Source organism: Phytophthora parasitica (assembly GCF_000247585.1).
Source record: "Phytophthora parasitica INRA-310 unplaced genomic scaffold supercont2.54, whole genome shotgun sequence".
Classification (NCBI taxonomy): domain Eukaryota; phylum Oomycota; class Peronosporomycetes; order Peronosporales; family Peronosporaceae; genus Phytophthora; species Phytophthora nicotianae.
The window spans coordinates 199,542-216,361 of record NW_008649040.1 but is presented as its reverse complement, the minus strand read 5'-3'; the positions used below and the strand labels follow the sequence as shown (position 1 = coordinate 216,361).

The window sequence follows — 16,820 nt, the reverse complement described above, 5'->3', positions numbered from 1 at the left end:
AATTGCCGCAATGAATTGCATAGAGTGAACCTCTCTTGCGAAGAACGATAGGGAAAGTTGACTCCATTCTTGAATCCGCTGCTGTAGGAACTTGAGGTATGACGGGGCCCATACGACCAAAACTGAATGCCATCGCAGCACTCTTTGCTCTAATTACGGTGTCCGTAACCGCTCTTAATCAAGCCTCGCTAAGTGACGCACCTTCCGTAAGACTCCACGTCACTTCCAAGCGCGCATCGTTGCACATTCACGGACAGTCTGAATTCGACGTCTTTGCCAATCCGGTGGTGTCCGCTAACGGATTACGTGTGTTGTATGATGGTTATGCGACTTTCAAGGAGGAAGGCAACACCTTCACATACTCGTACACCGATGGTGTCGGCTACTTATTGACGAACGATGACAAGCAAAACATCCAATGTATCCCATCAAGTACTCTACCGTTCCACTCAATCCTGCCTGCACTGAACGACGCGACACCTATTCCGAGCGCCTCTATCGGCGACGAAGCGGTCGAGTGCTCAAGCGGAAACCTTTTTAAAACAACGTTTGCTGGGGTCCACTTCGCTATCTGCGCGTCAGGTGAGTCCGGCTTCACGGCATTCAGTAGTGACTTCACGATCGACGTCGAGTATTTGGAGAACCCTGTCACAATTCCGACAAATAGAGAAGCTAAGTGCGATGCCGTCGCTACACCTACATCTGTGACTCCGACTGCGTTAGCGCTAATAACTGGAAGTCTCATACCAGCAAGCACCACGAGACATCTCAAGACTGCAGAGCACATGGTGATGGAAGCTTCGTCATGTAAATGCAAGTCTACGCCTCGTCCGTGCATTTTCTTCCATGGTATTGGCAACTCGAACGAAATGGAGGAGCTGCAGAACACTCCTAAACACGCAGGTGGTCGAATGGGTAACATGAATAGACATGCACCCTGCTGCTCTACCGTAAAGTACGCCGTCTTGAACACCATGGACACCAGGTGGACCAACGACACTTTGCAAGAAAAATTCTGCGACCGAGCTCTGCGATTTAGTGACATCAGTCTCGCGAAAGCAGGTAAAATTACGGACACCGTAATTATCACGCATTCGATGGCTGGACTTGTCATGTCGATGGCCATAGCTACGGACAAATGCAGTTTCGGCGAAGGCTCTACGTGGGTGGCTTTAAGTTCTCCTATGACGGGCAGTATGGCTTCCGACTATTTCCAAGACTTTTGTAACGATGAGATCAGCAAAATCGCCACTGATCTATTGGATATATTGGGCCAATGCCCCATGCCGAAAGCTCGACAATCGATCATGTACCAGAACGGAAAATACGCGTCCAAGAAGCTCAACGCAGCGTACCTCAAAGCTCAGAAAGCTTACCGGGAGAACGTTGACGCTGCAATGTGTAGTGACAACCCGAAAGGCGTTTTCTCCATGTACCAGTCAATGATGCTCCTGGCTGCTAGTGTTATTCCACACAAGTCACCTCAGAACGATGCTCTTGTGGAGTTTCAGAGTTGTTCTAAAGGTCTGGATATCTCCAAGTTCGGCAAAAGTTACAAGGATACGTTCTACAAACCGGAGTTAAATCACGCAGACACGGTCTTCCTGACTAGCGACGGGTGGCTCAAGGATTCTCAGAAACCAGCGAAATGGTTTGAATGTTTGTTGTAGACAGTTGTGGTGAAAACGCAGCTAAATTGTTTTATAAATTCCCAACATGTTAGCTATTATTTCGAAGCTGTCAACTTTACAGCAGACATTCGAACCACGTCACAGGGCGTACAGTTGTCTTGAAGATGCCATCTCCCGTCTTGAACGCCGTGTCTGCGTGGTTGAGCTCGCATCTATAGAACCGATCGTAGGGCGTTTTCCCGAATTTAGAGGGCGAGATCCCTCCCGCACAACTGTGGAACTCGACGAGTCCGTCGTTCTTTAATGACTTGTGCGGGATGACTCGACCTCCTACCATGTACTTGGCTTGGTACTTGGAGATATTTCCAACCGAAGAACTACTGCACATTGCAGCATAGACGTGCTTGCGGTACACTTTTTGAGCCGCGTCGTACGCGTCATCTTTCTCCTGGCTGCTGTATTTCTCGTTCTCATAGGCCACAGACGCTGTGGACCGAGGTACGGGACATCTTCCGTCGAACAACAAGTCCGTCATGAGGTTACGAACCTCTCCGTTGCAGAAGTCCATGAGATAATCGGACGACATACTACCCGTCATAGGCGGACTCAGACCGATCCAGGTCGAGCTTTTGTCGAGACTACACTTCTTGTTGACGAGCGCGCCAGCGAACATAAGTCCGCCCATCGAGTGGGTCACGACGATCGTGTCTTTAATTTTTTTCGAGCCCGAATCAGAGCTTGCTGACATGGAGAGCGCACGATCACATACTTTTTCTTGCAGTGAAGCATCAGTCCAGGCGAAGTCGACTGTGTTCAGTGCAGCATATTTGATGGTGGTACAGCAGGGAGCGTGGTCCTTGATGATATCCCAGCCGAAATGACGAGAAGAGTCCTGCACACCCGGCTCATCCTTCTCGTTACCGAGACCGTGGTAAAAGATACACGGACGAGGAGTCGATTTACACGAACAAGTCGAAGATTGTATAGCCATGTGCGACTCCTCTTTGAGTTTTCTTCGATCGCTGACGGGTAATTCGTCTCCGCTTAATAATGCGAGCGCTAGTGGGGTCACTTCGACGGGTTCTGCTAAGACATCGCACGACGAACCGTCTTCCAGCTTTACGTCTGGAATAGCAACGGGTTCGTCGAGATAATCCACGTCGATAGTCACATCACTGGCTATCGCAGTGAAGCCAGAGTCGTCCGATGAACAGATTGCATAGTGGATCCCAGCGAACGAAGTTTTGAACAAATTCCCACTCTCGCACTCGATAGGGACGCCACCTATTGACGCACTCGGAATAGGCGTCGCGTCGTTTAACGCAGGGAGAATTGCGTCGAACGGTAGAGTACTGGGAGGGATACAGTCAACGCTGGGGACATTCGATGAGCTGTCGTTTGCCATTAAATACGGAGCACCGTCCACTAGCGAGTACGTGAACCGTGAGTGGCCCTCGACGAAAGTTGCAAAGCCATCGTAACGCACTCGTAGACCGTCATCCGACACGACGGGGTTGGCGAAGACGTTGAATTCGGAGGCTCCATGAAGCTCCAAGGACTTCCGCTGGAGCGTGACATGAAGTTTCAACGACGGCAGGTCGGACAGTGACGTCTTGAGGTGGCGAGAGTCATGACCAGCTGCGGATGCTGTAAAGACGGATAAAGAGAAAACAGCAGCACCGACGGCTCGCACGAACCCGCTCATATTGCCGGCGTATGGAGTTCGTGGGATGAAACCAAGTCTGCTGTCGAGACTGCTTTTAGGGCCCGAAAATATGAAGCCACGTTTCCTGTTTGATGTCCAGACCTGAGGAAATTCCCTGATTCCAGGCTGCTGAAGTTAAAGCGATTTGCCGCATGAATTCACTTTGATTGGTGCACAACTGCAACTTTTCCTGCAAAGACTGGGGAAGCAAAGCATTACAGGAAATCTTGCACTGATACTTTGCAACATATGGACTCGAACGGTGTGAACATGTGAAGATGTCGCGATGAAGGCCACGCCGCCACTGGGCGGTAGCTTGTCAGGTCTTGGTTGGAGAATGTCCAATGGTCGTGTTAGCTTTTGATTCTGATTGTGTTCTCTATTATTTGTACACGTAGTACGAATAGTTTTATTCTTGCCTGTAATTTTCGGTCCTGAAGGAAATGAGAAGGACCTTAAAAACGGATTTTCTATGTTGTTTCTAAAATTTCTAAAAACTACTTGATATTCTAAGAAAAAACGTATAATATACATTTAAGTTGTCATATAATTAACTAAAATCGTAAGTTTAATAAACGAAACAATTGTAAAACGCACGTAATGACTGTTGTCTTGATTCTCTTTGGTTAGTGATTCAATAGGTACATTGTGGTAAATGTAAAAGAAAGTTTGCTCTTGAGATTAAAAATATTTTCAAGCAAAATTTGTATGTTAACAAATACAATTTATCCAAAGTAAACGTATAACAAATAAATATTGAGTTTTCCGCAGAACTCCAGCTGCAACAATAAATAATGAGCTTAAACTCGCAATTATAGAACTGCCACACTACACAAAATCGATATGCACCGCTTCTGCCGTCGCACATCAACAAAAACTTTCGATAACAGAAGAGAAACAAAGAGGTTGTCCGTTTTCAGAATGGATGTCAGACCAATGTTGGACTTCCAATTCGATCGATTGATTTGCTGATTTCAGAACCTGTGAGAACTGATCTGAAAAAAAGGCAATCTAAAACTGTAAGTCAAAACAACGTTCAGTCCAACACATCCGAGCGTCGGTGCTCACTCCACCCAGATGGATCAAGTTCCAGAAAAGTCTTTCACCCATTCAAAGCTTTTGCTGATCCAACAACAGCGGCCAGTGATGTGCGCTCTGTACATGTAAAACTGGTTTCGCGACCGTATACATCGTTGCCATCGATTTTGCGTCCCAATTCGATAACGTTCATTGTAGCGTTTTCCCTGGTCGGGCATCAACTCCTTCTGAGTGACAATGAGAGTCATAGTCGCCTCCTCCATTGCTCTGTTAAGTCTCGCGCACGCGGCATCGCTGAACGATGTTCCATCCGTAAAACTCCATGTCATCTTCAAGCGCAAGAGCATGAATCTCCACGGACACTCCGAGTTCGATATTTACGCCACGCCCGTTGTGGCGGACAACGGCGCCAGTGTGCTCTACAACAGCTACGCGACGTTCAATGACGACGACTCCGAGTTCACGTACACTCTCGTAGACGGATCTGCCTATCTGACTACGACGGACGCCTCGGACGTTGAAACAGTTCAATGTCTCCCGTCCAACACGCTGCCGTTCGACGAGATTCTACCTGCTCTCAACATGGCCACATCCATTCCCAGTGCCTCCATCGGTGGCAAATCTGTTGACTGTGAGAGTGGGAAGCTATTCAAAACGACATTTGCGGGATCCCACTACGCTATTTGTGCGTCGGGTGAGGCTGGTTTCACGGCGTACAGTAGCGATTTGGACATTACTGTCGAGTATCTCGACGGCCCCGTTAGCGTCTCGAAGCCAGAGTTGACGGATGAATCTACGTCGTGTGAAGTTGTTCAAGAGGCCACGTCACTGACGCCTACAGCTCTCGCTTTGGCTACTGGCAGCAAGATCCCGTCCAGTACTTCCAGAAAGCTAAGGGAAGAGTCTCACATGGCAATGGCAGCGACGGAGTGTGATACGTGTCTGACCACGCCTCGTCCATGCATCTTCCTACATGGTTTGGGTAACCCCAACGACGTGGCGGAGTTGCAAGACACTCCGAAACTTACTAAGAAGAAATTCGGAGACATACACGGCCACGCTCCTTGCTGTTCCGAGATTAAGTATGCCGTGATGAATACCAACGACGCTGGTTGGAGAAACGACACTCTTCAGCAAACGTTCTGTGATCATTCCCTCTCGATGAGTAGTACCAGTGACGTCGCTGCTGGGGTTATCGACAATACAATTATCGTGACACACTCGATGGGTGGACTCGTGATGGCTCACGCTCTCGCTAAGGGCAAGTGCAGCTTCAGTAAAACAACGTCGTGGGTGGCGCTGAGTCCCCCGATGACGGGCAGTATGGCTTCGGATTATCTCATGGACATCTGTGACGACGAGAACAACAACATTGCTGCGGGATTATTCGAGATAGTGGGACAGTGTCCCATGCCAAAGTCCCGCAAGTCTACTACCTACCAGGGCGGAAAGCACACTTCTCCGTCCATTGATGCTGCGTACGTGGCCGCTCAGGAAGCCTATCGTAAAAACGTTGCAGCAGCAATGTGCAGCGATAGCTTCCTTGGACTTCTGTCAACCTACCAAGCTCCGTGCATTCTCGCTGGCACTGCAGTCCCGCACAAGTCCAAGAAGAATGATGGCCTTGTAGAGTTTCAGAGCTGCTTGGGCGGCCTCGACGAGAACCTCTTTGGCAATCACTACTTGGATCGGTTCTACAGACCACAGCTGAACCATGCAGATACGGCATTTCTGACGGGCGAGGGTATCCTTAAAGACTCACAGAAGCCACACAAGTGGTTTGAATGTCTAGCGCTATAGAAGGTTTAGTAGAACGTGCATGGTTTCCATAATAAAAAAAATCGTTTGAAATTATTTTACTACTGCAGTACAATGATGTCTTCTTTCGCTGATATTAATTTCTTTTAAAAAAAAAGAAATACAAGGGACTTTAATACGCTTGTTTAGGAAATAAGAAACTCTTCGATTTTCCGTTCCTTGTTGATTACAGTCTGCACTACATGTACGTAGTACCTTACGGGATTCAACTACGACTCCTTTGAATCCTCTAATCCGACTCTATCCTCTTCAAACCCAAGAGCGATCTTCTTCTCCAAATATGGCAGTGCCCATTTCCAGCTTGCAAATAGTAGCATCAGCAGCCATCCGATCAGCACCAACGTATCTTTCGGGAAAGCTTCGAACAGCATCTCTTCCACCACAATATCGAACACACATACCTTCATTTCTAACGTGGAATCTGGACGTTGCACGCCTTCAACTTCGGCCAGAAGTGAAAATTCCACTTCAGTTGCTGTCCCGGATGGCTCCAGACGATACCGCACCGACTCGTGCGTCTCCATTTCCGCCGGATGCAGGCGAAGCTTGGCTGTATTTAAAATTCTTCGACGAGGGGGCATCGGCGTATTTTTCTTGATATTTGATGCAATATTTGCGTTGTTAGCGTCGAAGTTGTCGGTGCCAGCTACAGGCAACGGCAGCAGTACCCGCTCTATCTGCAGCGCGAAGATTGATGGCTGCGTGGCTGGATACGACACTTTGATGTCGTAGACTGTGGCGGGTTGTAGCTCCGTGACACGGAAGAGCTGGGGGACGCCGTACTGAACGCTCTGTGACGAGAGTGGGGACTCTGGATGTAGGTTGATCACGTGGACAACATCGCTAGGTGTCGTCGCGGCTGAGGGAGACGCCAGGAAGGCGAGGATGGCGAGCTGGAGCAGCATCGGCAAGGTGTGCAGCAAATGTCGATTTAACTGTTTCTAACAACCGTTTCTAAATCAATGTTTTTGCTAACCTATATCAATACATCTTCAGGATTTGTTTTTAAAATAATATTTAGTTTCGTTTAAAACAAATTATTTTGAGATGGTGATTTTCAAGTATTTTCACCACTATTAATAGAAGGATTGACGGGTAAGAACCGTTTAAGATTATTGTGTTAGTAGAACTTAGATGAAAACAAGTAACTCGGAGCACCAATACTCACGCATGCCGCCGTCGCTGATATCGCTGCGGTGCTGCAACAAACTTCGGCAAATTTACCGTTCATAACAGTCCTAAAAACTAGCACATGTCACAAGGAAATGCTTATCATTGAGCAGTACGGCGCGAGGCCGTGAGTTTTGATTAGTATCTGCTTACAGTAAACACTCAAACCATTTGAATGGTTTCTGAGAGTCTCTGAAAAAACTATCGTGGGTCAGAAACGCCGTGTCAGCATGATCCAATTTGGCCGCGTAAAATCGATCACGATAGCTGCCACCGAACAAGTCAGGGTCGAGGCCACCCAAGCAGCTCTGAAACTCCACGAGGGCATCGTTCTCATCTGACTTGTGTGGGATCACGGTTCCTCCTACCAAACATGAAGGAGAGAACTTTGACAAGACACCGAGGTAGCTTTTGCTACACAGTGCTGCATCGACGTTGCTGCGGTAGGCTTCTTGTGCTGCGGTGTATGCCGCGTTGAGTTCTGGGGTGCTGTACTTGCCGTTCTGGTAATAAATCGACTGTTTAGCAATGGTGATAGGGCACTGGCCAAGTAAATCCATCAACCCAGTCACAGTTTTCGTGAACTTTCCGTCACAAATATCTTGAAGAAAGTCTCCAGCCATACTCCCCTTCATCGGAGCACTCATGCTCACCCACGACGTGCTATCTGCAAGTTTACACTTCCCATTGGCGAGTGCGCTCGCCAGTACTAGGCCACCCATCGAGTGCGTCACAACGATAGTGTCGGATATTGTACGTGTTGCCAAGTCACTCGTTTCGCTCATGGAAAGTGAGAAATCGCAGAACTTTTGCTGCAGCGTGTCATTCCTCCACCCGACATCAACAGTGTTGATGACCGCGTACTTGACCGTCGTACAGCATGGGGCATGATCACCAATATCTCCGAACTTCTCCTTCGTCAACTTGGGTGTATCTTGTAATTCTGCTTTTTCATTCGGATTTCCCAGACCGTGCAAGAAAATACACGGCCGAGGAGTAGACTTGCACTCGCAAGACTCCGCCTCAATCACTGCGGGTGCTGCTGCCTTCAGGTTTCTGGATGGAGAAGTCGGAAGAGATGTACCTGTAAGTAGCGCGATGGCAGTTGGTGTCACCGGCGTAGGGAATGCCACTACTGGGCACGTCGAAATGTCATTACTCAATGCTGGCAGAGTATGACGAATTGGAGTCGACAAGTATTCCACTGCCATCGTCATATCGAGCCCAAACGCCATGAATCCGGATGTACTTGATGCGCATAACACGAAATCCACTCCGCTAAATGTCGTCCGGAACAATGATCCGTCTGGGCACTCGATGGTCTCCCCTCCGACAGATGCGCTTGGAATCGATGTGGCGTTGTTGAGTGCTGGAAGTATATGCTCGAATGGAATGATCGATGGTAGACAGTGCAACGTTGAGGAAGCGTTGCCATTAACGGGGCTCTCTAACATGTAGGATGTGCCGTTCTCGAACACGTAAGTATATTCGGTATCGTCTTGGCTAAAGGTGCTAAAGCCGTCGTAGTGGATGCTGGTGTTGTCGCTGGAGACGATTGGGTTCGCGAATACGTCAATGACGGAATGCCCATGTATCTTCACGTTTTCGTCATCGAGTGTAACATGCAGCCGTAGCGACGGTACTGTTGATAACGCGGTCTTCGTCCAATCTTGCTCGCCTAGTTTTGCCGAGGCACCGAGAGGTGTGGCGGCTACCGCAAGGGTTGAAATCGCGAAAGCAGTCATAACGACTAACGGCGTGGAAGCCCGCATCGCGCGTATTTGTCGGGTTGTCGACTGTCTCGGGTGTTTTATCGATTTAAGACTGAACCTATCGTCTGTAGAGAGATTAGCATGGTGATCATTCTGACTGTTTTTGCAATCCCTGTGAAAGGGAACAATGATGTGCCTTGCCACGCGTTTACGCTTTGAAATTGCGGATCAACAGAGTCGCAATCACCACCCCCATACTGGTCGTACAGAGATTTTCGCAAGACAAAAAGCTAAAAAGAAAATTATTTGGTTGATAAGAGAGTTTTACTGTTTTCTTCGCGTCGCGCAGTCTCTCTTTCATGCATAACGTCGATATGTTTCCGCTTATCTTGTGCGATTACGGGATCACAAGCATTGTTGGCTTGCTTTGGGAAGATTTTTTTCTTGGTCGCATTCAGATATGACATAATTATAGTCCGGATAGTTTATTTAGACCTAAAATCAGACCAGCCTGGTATTCGCTTTTTACCAGTATTAACTGTTTGAAGTGCATATTTCTTTGAGGAATACTACCTTCGACATCCGGTGTGATCGCGTCTGAAGGAAGTAGCATCAAATCTTATCGGATGAATGTAAAAGGTTTTATTAAAGAAGATAGGCTAAGAAACACTGGATCAAGCGGTCCCAGCAGTTTACATAACGACTAGGTTGAACGGATTAGTCACGGATTGGATAGTCCAAACCTATGTAAATTACTAGTAGTAGTAGTAATTTGAGGCTTGGCGCCTACTTCAGCTCCGAATCTAGTACAGAACAACCCGATGCAGCATCAGGTCATTGGCGATGTTGTTGCCCTGTCTGGCTTATTGTTGCTTTCAAGGTAGATTGAATTGTGTTGGTTAGAAAGCATTCTGCGGTGAGGGAAAACCGTGACCAACCAAGGCGTTGGTTGGTCTGGACTAACAGCCTCCTGAACTACGACACTACAGTCACCATCTTGAGATGCTTGTTCGGCTTGTGCACGCTGAAATCCAACACTCCCCCGCAGCGAGCACTCACGTCTTCGTCAGTTTCGCTGCTAGTAGAACAAACATCGTTAGGCTTTATCGACTCCATAAGCACTCCTGCAAGATTACCATTCGCTCTCCAGCGGGATTCCATTCGCATTCCAGCGAGTTTGCCATTCGCAAACAAGCGGGATCCCGTTCGCTGTCCAGCAAGCTAACCATCAGCACTCCTGCGAGAAGATTGTTCGCAGCACTTCCAAGCTCTACTTGGCGTTCTTACCGAGTGATGCTGCTTGACCTTCTCGATCTCCATCGACAGCTTGCTCCCCCGCAACCGCATTAACCTCGATCACTCCAAGCTTACCACGCAGCAGCTCGAACTGGTCCTTGGCCAGTCCCTTCGTGAAGGTATCAGCAACGTTTTTCTTTGACATCACGTACTTGAGAGCAATATGCTTTGCTCGGACATGCTCTCGAATAAAATGATACCGCACGTCGATATGTTTGGTTCGCGAGTGCTGGGTAGGATTTTTTGCTATAGCGATGCATGCCTGGTTGTCTTCAAATATCGGTGTCTCCTCCTGCTTGTGGTGGAGTGGGATTCGCAAAATCGCGTTGCGATCCACTCAGACACACAGTGCCCTGGACTGCCGACTGACGGAGGGGGTACTCCGATAACCGTGGGGTTGCTGAGGGCTCACCTTGTGTACCCGTCGGCGGGCTGGCTACACTCCTCTGGTGGACTCGATGAGAGGCTTGGCCGTAGGTTGGTCTCGTCTTGGCGGGACGCGGGATGGTTTGGGGTTTTGGCGTAGCGTGGATATACTTCAGGCTACGCGCCAGGTAGGTTGTCGATCTTGATCGACTTGGGGTGTGCTTGTTCCTTTACGGGGGGGTTCCTTGTTCCTTTACTTGCGAGGCTTGACCGCTTCCTATAGCGGGGGAGTTGGGGGCGAGAGTGGAGACGATCGACCGGCCAAGCTGCAAACTTTGGCGACTGACGCGTGTCCTTGGTAGAATGACTTGGTAACTGTATGGGCCAATGTACTTCCCGCTACAGTTCTTGTTCTTGAACCGAAGGCACTTGTTGTTGATAAGGCAAATTCCACTCTGTTATTCCTTTAAGTCCTATCGGTCCAATACCTTCTGCCCATCCTATGACGTCCTTTCTATCCCCTCTGTAGCCTGGTCGCGTGGTACTAGCCGTGGGTACAAATCAGATGATGTGTCATCAGTGGATCGTGTCCTTGTCGGTCGATCGTGTACCCAATTGATTGCACCATGTCGATCCACTCCGATGATTGCGTAATCCTCACCGATGATGACGTAATCACTGACGCACCGTCGTCGACCATGAGTCTCAGGGCTGGATCGGGTCATTTCCCATCAATCAGTTTTCTTATTCGTGAAAGCCAACTGGCGCTTCACCACATGCTCATATCCAAGTTCAGACAGCAATTGCCGAATGAAGAGAACTTCGCGTGTACAGTGGGCGAGCGCGATGTATTCAGCCTCCGCTGTTGACTGGGCGACAATGCGTTGCTTTCTGCTGCTCCAAGTAACTGCACAATTACCAATGAAGGTAACATATCCCGATACAGACTTTCGCTCATCTTCGTCAGCAGCGTAGTCAGAATCGGAATAAGCTGATGTCGGACCCACTGAACTCCAAACCGTGAGCTGTAGTTCCTTTGACATACTTGATGATCTGTTTGACAGCTTCCCAGTGTGGTTTAGCGTAAGCATTGAGAAATCGGCCCACATCCTGAATGGAGAAGGCAAGCTCAGGCCTCGACCCGATCATCAGATACATTAGACTTCCAACAGCTTGTCGAAAGGGTTTCGTTGCCATGTCACTCATGACATCACCGGTTGCATCAGCGCCGTTAACTTTCCGCAGCTTCTTCCCTGGAATCGATGGTACTTTAGTAGCAAACGCGTGTTGCATGTTGAACCGGTTCACGATGTTGTCTGCGCTTAGCTGCTGATTGATCCACAGCTTTCGTTGTACCCCTGTCACGGACTACTTTGATCCCCACAATGTAGCTGACGGGGCCCATGTCCTTCGCACGAAATGTTTTTTGGATGCCGGCCTTCATTTCAGCAACTTTACCCCGAGTCTTAGCGATCAGCATCAAGTTGTCCACATAGATGGCTACGATCTGCGTCTTGCTGCCTGTGCTCCGAACAAAAATGCAGGCTTCACACTGCAGAGCTTCAAATCCAGCAGTGGTGAGATACTGAACTAACGCCTTGTGCCATGCGCGTGGTGCCTGCTTGAGGCCATATAGGCTTTTTAGCAGGCGGCACACCAGACCTTCTTGACCGGGGACCTTTAGCCCTTGTGGGAGTTGCATGTACACTTCTTCTTCAAGCACACCGTTCAGGAAAGCGGTCTCAATGTCCATTTGCTCACACTCCAAGTCTTCAATGCACACAATTGCAAGCAGCACTCTGAATGATTCCAAGCGCACCACAGGCGCGAAGACGTCGTCGAAGTCGATGAACTTAATTTGCTGGCACCCGATGACAACTAAGCGAGCTTTATTTCGCTCGAGAGTCCCGTCACTGTTGAACTTTCGTTTGAACACCCACTTGCAAGCTAGAGCTCGCTTGCCTGTTGGAAGTTTCACTAGTGTCCACGTCTTGTTCTTTAGGAGCGACGCTATTTCTGCATCAGTGGCTTCTCTCCATCTTGCCGCATCAGGTCGTGCCATTGCTTCACGGTAGGTTGCAGGGTCTAGACCCATACCTTGAGTAACAACAGTACAAAGCGACTCCTTGCACTTCAGATTTTCGAGCGCCACGAGGAGCTCAGCTTGTTTTTGCTTGCGAACGGCTCGGATGATTGGATGAACCGATTCACTGGTAAGCGCTTGTGGTCCGACCAACGTTCGAAGCCATGGAGCTGATGACGATGCATACGCACAGAGTTGCGACCATGTCGTCGAAATATTGACCGAGGCCATGTCAAAGCCAGCAACGAAATCTTCGAGTAGCACTACGTCATTGGCGGAAGGCTTCTCTTCGGTGGGGCGTTGGCTGTAGAAAAGCAGATCAACTTCAGATGTCGCGGTCCGAGAGTAATACTCAAAATCCATGGAGTGCCGCGAAGCCAACTTGCGGAACTCCTGGTGCTTGAGATCGCGAGCTGCAGCAGAACAGCTTTCGTCAAAGGTTACATGAATGGACGATATAATGGCACCTTGGTTGCAATCGAGAATCTTCCAACCCTTTTGGTTGGCGGCGTAGCCTACAAACACGCCTCGAACAGCTTTGGCATCAAGCTTTTGCCTCTTGGCACCGGCTCGCCCCTGTGCGTTTGTCTTGGATGCCACGTAGACGTATGCGAGAGAGCCAAAAGTCCGAAGGTTGCTGACATCGGGAGGATGACCGTGCCATCGCTCGTATGGAGTCATGTCAATGCCGGAGGCGAGAGTCCGATTGTATGTGTAGACCATTGCCAGAACTGCTTCTCCCCACAGCTGCTTTGGTGATCCACTGGAGATCAAAATCGTCCGGACTTTGTTGAAGAGAATGCGAAAGCGAACTTAAGCCATCCCGTTTTGCTCCGGTGTGTACGCGATTGTTGTATCGCGTTGAATCCCATGGTCACGACAGCACTTGACGAATGCACCATCTAGATACTCACCACCGTTGTCGCTGACAAAGCGTCGAAGCGATCGATTGTGCTTCGTCTCTACTGACGCCTTGTATTCCAGGAAGCACTGGAACATCTCCGACCGCTTGCCCAGCAGCCCCACAGTGCAGTATCGCGAATATCCGTCGACAAAAAGTAACACATATCGCTCGAGCTTGATTGATGGCACTTCGACAGGTCCAGCGATGTCGCTGTGAACAACGTTATTGCAGCCATCCAGGTCAGCTCGGGGCTTCAATTTGAACGTCGCACGGCGCTTCGTACCCAACTCGCAGGCGTCACACGGGGAATTCTCCGGCTCCGGTTTGAACTCCATGCCACTGGCCATTTTAGATGACGCCATCTTGCGGAGAATCTGCTTGCTAGTATGCCCGAACCGTTGATGTAGGATGTCAAGCGTCAGCTCCGGTCTTACGGCGAGAGCTGCTGCTGGTGGTCGAGCCGAATGCAGGACGTACAGCTTATTAGTAGCGCGACATGTAACATGGCGATGGTCAAGTGACATTGTCACGGAGCCAGGTTGCGTATGAAAGTCAAATTTTGCCCCTCCTTGAGCCGCTTGGTACACAGAGAGTAAGTTCATTTCAAGCGCTGGCACGTAGAGGACTTTGTGAAGTCTGACCCGTTCGTTATGGCCGTCGTTCATTTGCACCGTGAGCAGTATCGTACCAACTCCTTCGACAGGAGTCATTGTGGCCGTTGCCACGCGAACCTTTCGTCCAGAGGCCGCTTCAAACTTCTCAAAGAGTGACTTGTCGGATGTCATGTGTTGGGTACACCCCGAGTCGATCACCCAAGGAACAAAATCACTGTCAGCGCATGCTTTCGCTGCATACCCTGCGACTGCCGCAAGACCCCATACTTCTCCTTCGAGTGCCGGAGAGAGTTGCTCTGTCAGCTCGGCAGCATTGTCGGCGGGGCTTACAGGCGCTACAGCTACGGCTACTTGCCCGGTGGAAGCTTGCTGTTCATCGGGAACACCACGTTCTTGGAGGTGGCGAAGGCGGAGCCGACAGACTTGTTTCTGGTGCCCCCCTTTGCCACAATAGAAGCATGCTTGCCCATTACTCGACCGCGGTGGGTATGGCGTCGATCGATGGGACTGCGTGCGTCTCGAATTGAGGTTGCTCTGGCAAGTAAGGCCTCTGCCATCATGTAGTCCTCATTTTCAAAACAGCGGGGACGGCCGTTTCTTGAACAGCTACTGGAGCCGTTTGGGCTTGGCGTCTCGAGAATTCGGCCATGACGTTGCCTTCCATTGTTCCTTGTGGCAGTGGGCGGTCCTGTGTAAAGTATACACTTTTGAAGTGGGACCATGACTCGGGTAGACTTGTCAAGAGTTGGCACACTCGCTCTTGGTCATCCACGGGTTTTCCTTGGCGGGCGAGTTTTTCGGCTAGAGTCTTTAGGTTGTTGAGGTGCGTCGTCATTTCTTGTCCGTCTTCGTACTTCAGCGAAATGAATTTCTCACGCATTGCCACTAGATTTCCCCCAGGTTTTGGCCTCATACGTTTGCTCTAAGTACTCTAGCACTTGGTAGGCGTACCGCTTAGCACCAACACTGACTACAAGATCGTCGGTCAGCGTTTCCAGCAAGAAAGCTTTGGCTTTACGTTCTCGGTGCCAAAACTTGTCTTCGTCATGCCTTGAGCCACTGCGTGGCGGACGTTCACGTAGCGTTGCGATGTCCCAGAGATCGTTCGCCTCCATTACGGCTCGCACGCGCGTCTTCCATGCCGTGTAGTTGGTCCCGTCGAAGTCTTTCTCGGAGTTCCATTTCATCATGACCGCGCCACCTCAAGGGTAGCACTTTGAGCACAGAGAAAGCTTGGGCATATAACCTATTGTTGCTTTCAAGGTAGATTGAATTGTGTTGGTTAGAAAGCACTCTGCGATGAGGGAAAACCGTGACCAACCAAGGCGTTGGTTTGTCTGGACTAACAGCCTCCTGAACTACGACACTACAGTCACCATCTTGAGATGCTTGTTCGGCTTGTGCACGCTGAAATCCAACATCGCTTATCCAGCATCGACCCCTAGCCTTTACAGTCAACTGTAGAGAGTGTACACGTTTTAGCTGAGTACAATCAAACACGTAATCTCAACAGAAAAATCTGCATGTTTGTAACCGCGATGTGAAAGCATGCTCCTACCGTCGGACACACACAGATCCAGCTTGTGCCCGCCTAATACAGCGGTATAATGAAATAATGGGATTATCAAGAACACACCTGTGGATGCGTTCACTGTGCTGAAAGAAGCGTGGCTTTAATCTTACGGTTATCCGTGGTGAGCCCGTAACTGAGTAGAGCTATATGATCAAAATATCAAGAGCTCGCAAACAATACTATAGACTGCCTATTAGACGGTCAACTCGCATAGAATACTGTTGACGATCGCTTTTATAAAGGGCTGTAGAAGGTAGAAGTTATTCTGAATCTGTGTATACGACACGGACTCAAATCCAGCCACTTTAGTCTGAAGTCTCAGTCAAAACTTGTTTGCTTGGAAGTCATTGTGCTTTACTTGAAATTAACCACAATCGCCTACAAGCCGCCACTTCCAAGCCGCCTAAATTACTTGGTCACAGATTATAAATCGCTACGACGTTATAGTGTAACAGATACGCTTTGGGCCTGTTTCTCCGAATCTGATCGATCGATTTCACCCAAGAATCCCCCCCCCCCCCCCCTCGTTCATTCATGAAGACCCAGGACGTGAGTAAGAAGCAATTTAACACTGTAAACGTGACCGACAGCGAGAGTTCCTGGATTGTCGCCGCTTGAACAACACAGCAGATCTAGTGTATAGTTGTTGTCAATTTGTTACCGGTCGGTCTTGCTTTTTCATAGTGCAGCAACCATTGGCTGGAACTGGTCAAAGCCCTACCAGAGCAGCCAAACGGTCGTTATTCCCTCTGCCGCTGTGCTCATGTCCCCATTACGTGTACGCACTATCTCCTCTCGCGAGTCTACCGCGCTGTTCAACAAAATAATTCTAGAATTGTTTTTATTGTTTGGTTTTTCAACGCTAACACAATGCGAGCTCACCTAGATCTCGATGAGCCGTTTCGGTTTA

The 16,820-nt window shown here is 49.2% G+C and overlaps 7 protein-coding genes across 7 annotated transcripts; 2 read left to right on the top strand and 5 right to left on the bottom strand.

The window, feature by feature from the left end:
* Positions 1-98: 98 nt before the first annotated feature.
* Positions 99-1,670, top strand: PPTG_15828 (hypothetical protein; the record flags this gene model as incomplete). The annotated part of the gene is made up of 1 exon (XM_008913582.1): positions 99-1,670. One exon carries the CDS (start codon positions 99-101, stop codon positions 1,668-1,670), a length of 1,572 nt encoding a protein of 523 aa, XP_008911830.1.
* A 76-nt stretch (positions 1,671-1,746) lies between these two features.
* On the bottom strand, positions 1,747-3,336 carry PPTG_15827 (hypothetical protein; the record flags this gene model as incomplete). The annotated part of the gene is made up of 1 exon (XM_008913581.1): positions 1,747-3,336. One exon carries the CDS (start codon positions 3,334-3,336, stop codon positions 1,747-1,749), a length of 1,590 nt encoding a protein of 529 aa, XP_008911829.1.
* Positions 3,337-3,833: 497 nt separating this feature from the next.
* PPTG_23854 (hypothetical protein) lies at positions 3,834-4,567 on the bottom strand (the record flags this gene model as incomplete). Its single annotated transcript, XM_008913580.1, has 3 exons — positions 3,834-3,845; positions 4,271-4,331; positions 4,443-4,567. 3 exons carry the CDS (start codon positions 4,565-4,567, stop codon positions 3,834-3,836), a joined length of 198 nt encoding a protein of 65 aa, XP_008911828.1.
* A 44-nt stretch (positions 4,568-4,611) lies between these two features.
* Positions 4,612-6,204, top strand: PPTG_15826 (hypothetical protein; the record flags this gene model as incomplete). Its single annotated transcript, XM_008913579.1, has 1 exon — positions 4,612-6,204. One exon carries the CDS (start codon positions 4,612-4,614, stop codon positions 6,172-6,174), a length of 1,563 nt encoding a protein of 520 aa, XP_008911827.1. The 3' UTR covers positions 6,175-6,204.
* Positions 6,205-6,294: 90 nt separating this feature from the next.
* Positions 6,295-7,146, bottom strand: PPTG_15825 (hypothetical protein). Its single transcript, XM_008913578.1, has one exon. It carries the CDS (start codon positions 7,095-7,097, stop codon positions 6,402-6,404), a length of 696 nt encoding a protein of 231 aa, XP_008911826.1. The 5' UTR covers positions 7,098-7,146; the 3' UTR covers positions 6,295-6,401.
* Positions 7,147-7,511: 365 nt separating this feature from the next.
* Positions 7,512-9,134, bottom strand: PPTG_15824 (hypothetical protein; the record flags this gene model as incomplete). Its single annotated transcript, XM_008913577.1, has 1 exon — positions 7,512-9,134. One exon carries the CDS (start codon positions 9,132-9,134, stop codon positions 7,512-7,514), a length of 1,623 nt encoding a protein of 540 aa, XP_008911825.1.
* A 5,759-nt stretch (positions 9,135-14,893) lies between these two features.
* On the bottom strand, positions 14,894-15,527 carry PPTG_23853 (hypothetical protein; the record flags this gene model as incomplete). The annotated part of the gene is made up of 2 exons (XM_008913576.1): positions 14,894-15,245; positions 15,289-15,527. 2 exons carry the CDS (start codon positions 15,525-15,527, stop codon positions 14,894-14,896), a joined length of 591 nt encoding a protein of 196 aa, XP_008911824.1.
* Between the last annotated feature and the right edge of the window lie 1,293 nt (positions 15,528-16,820).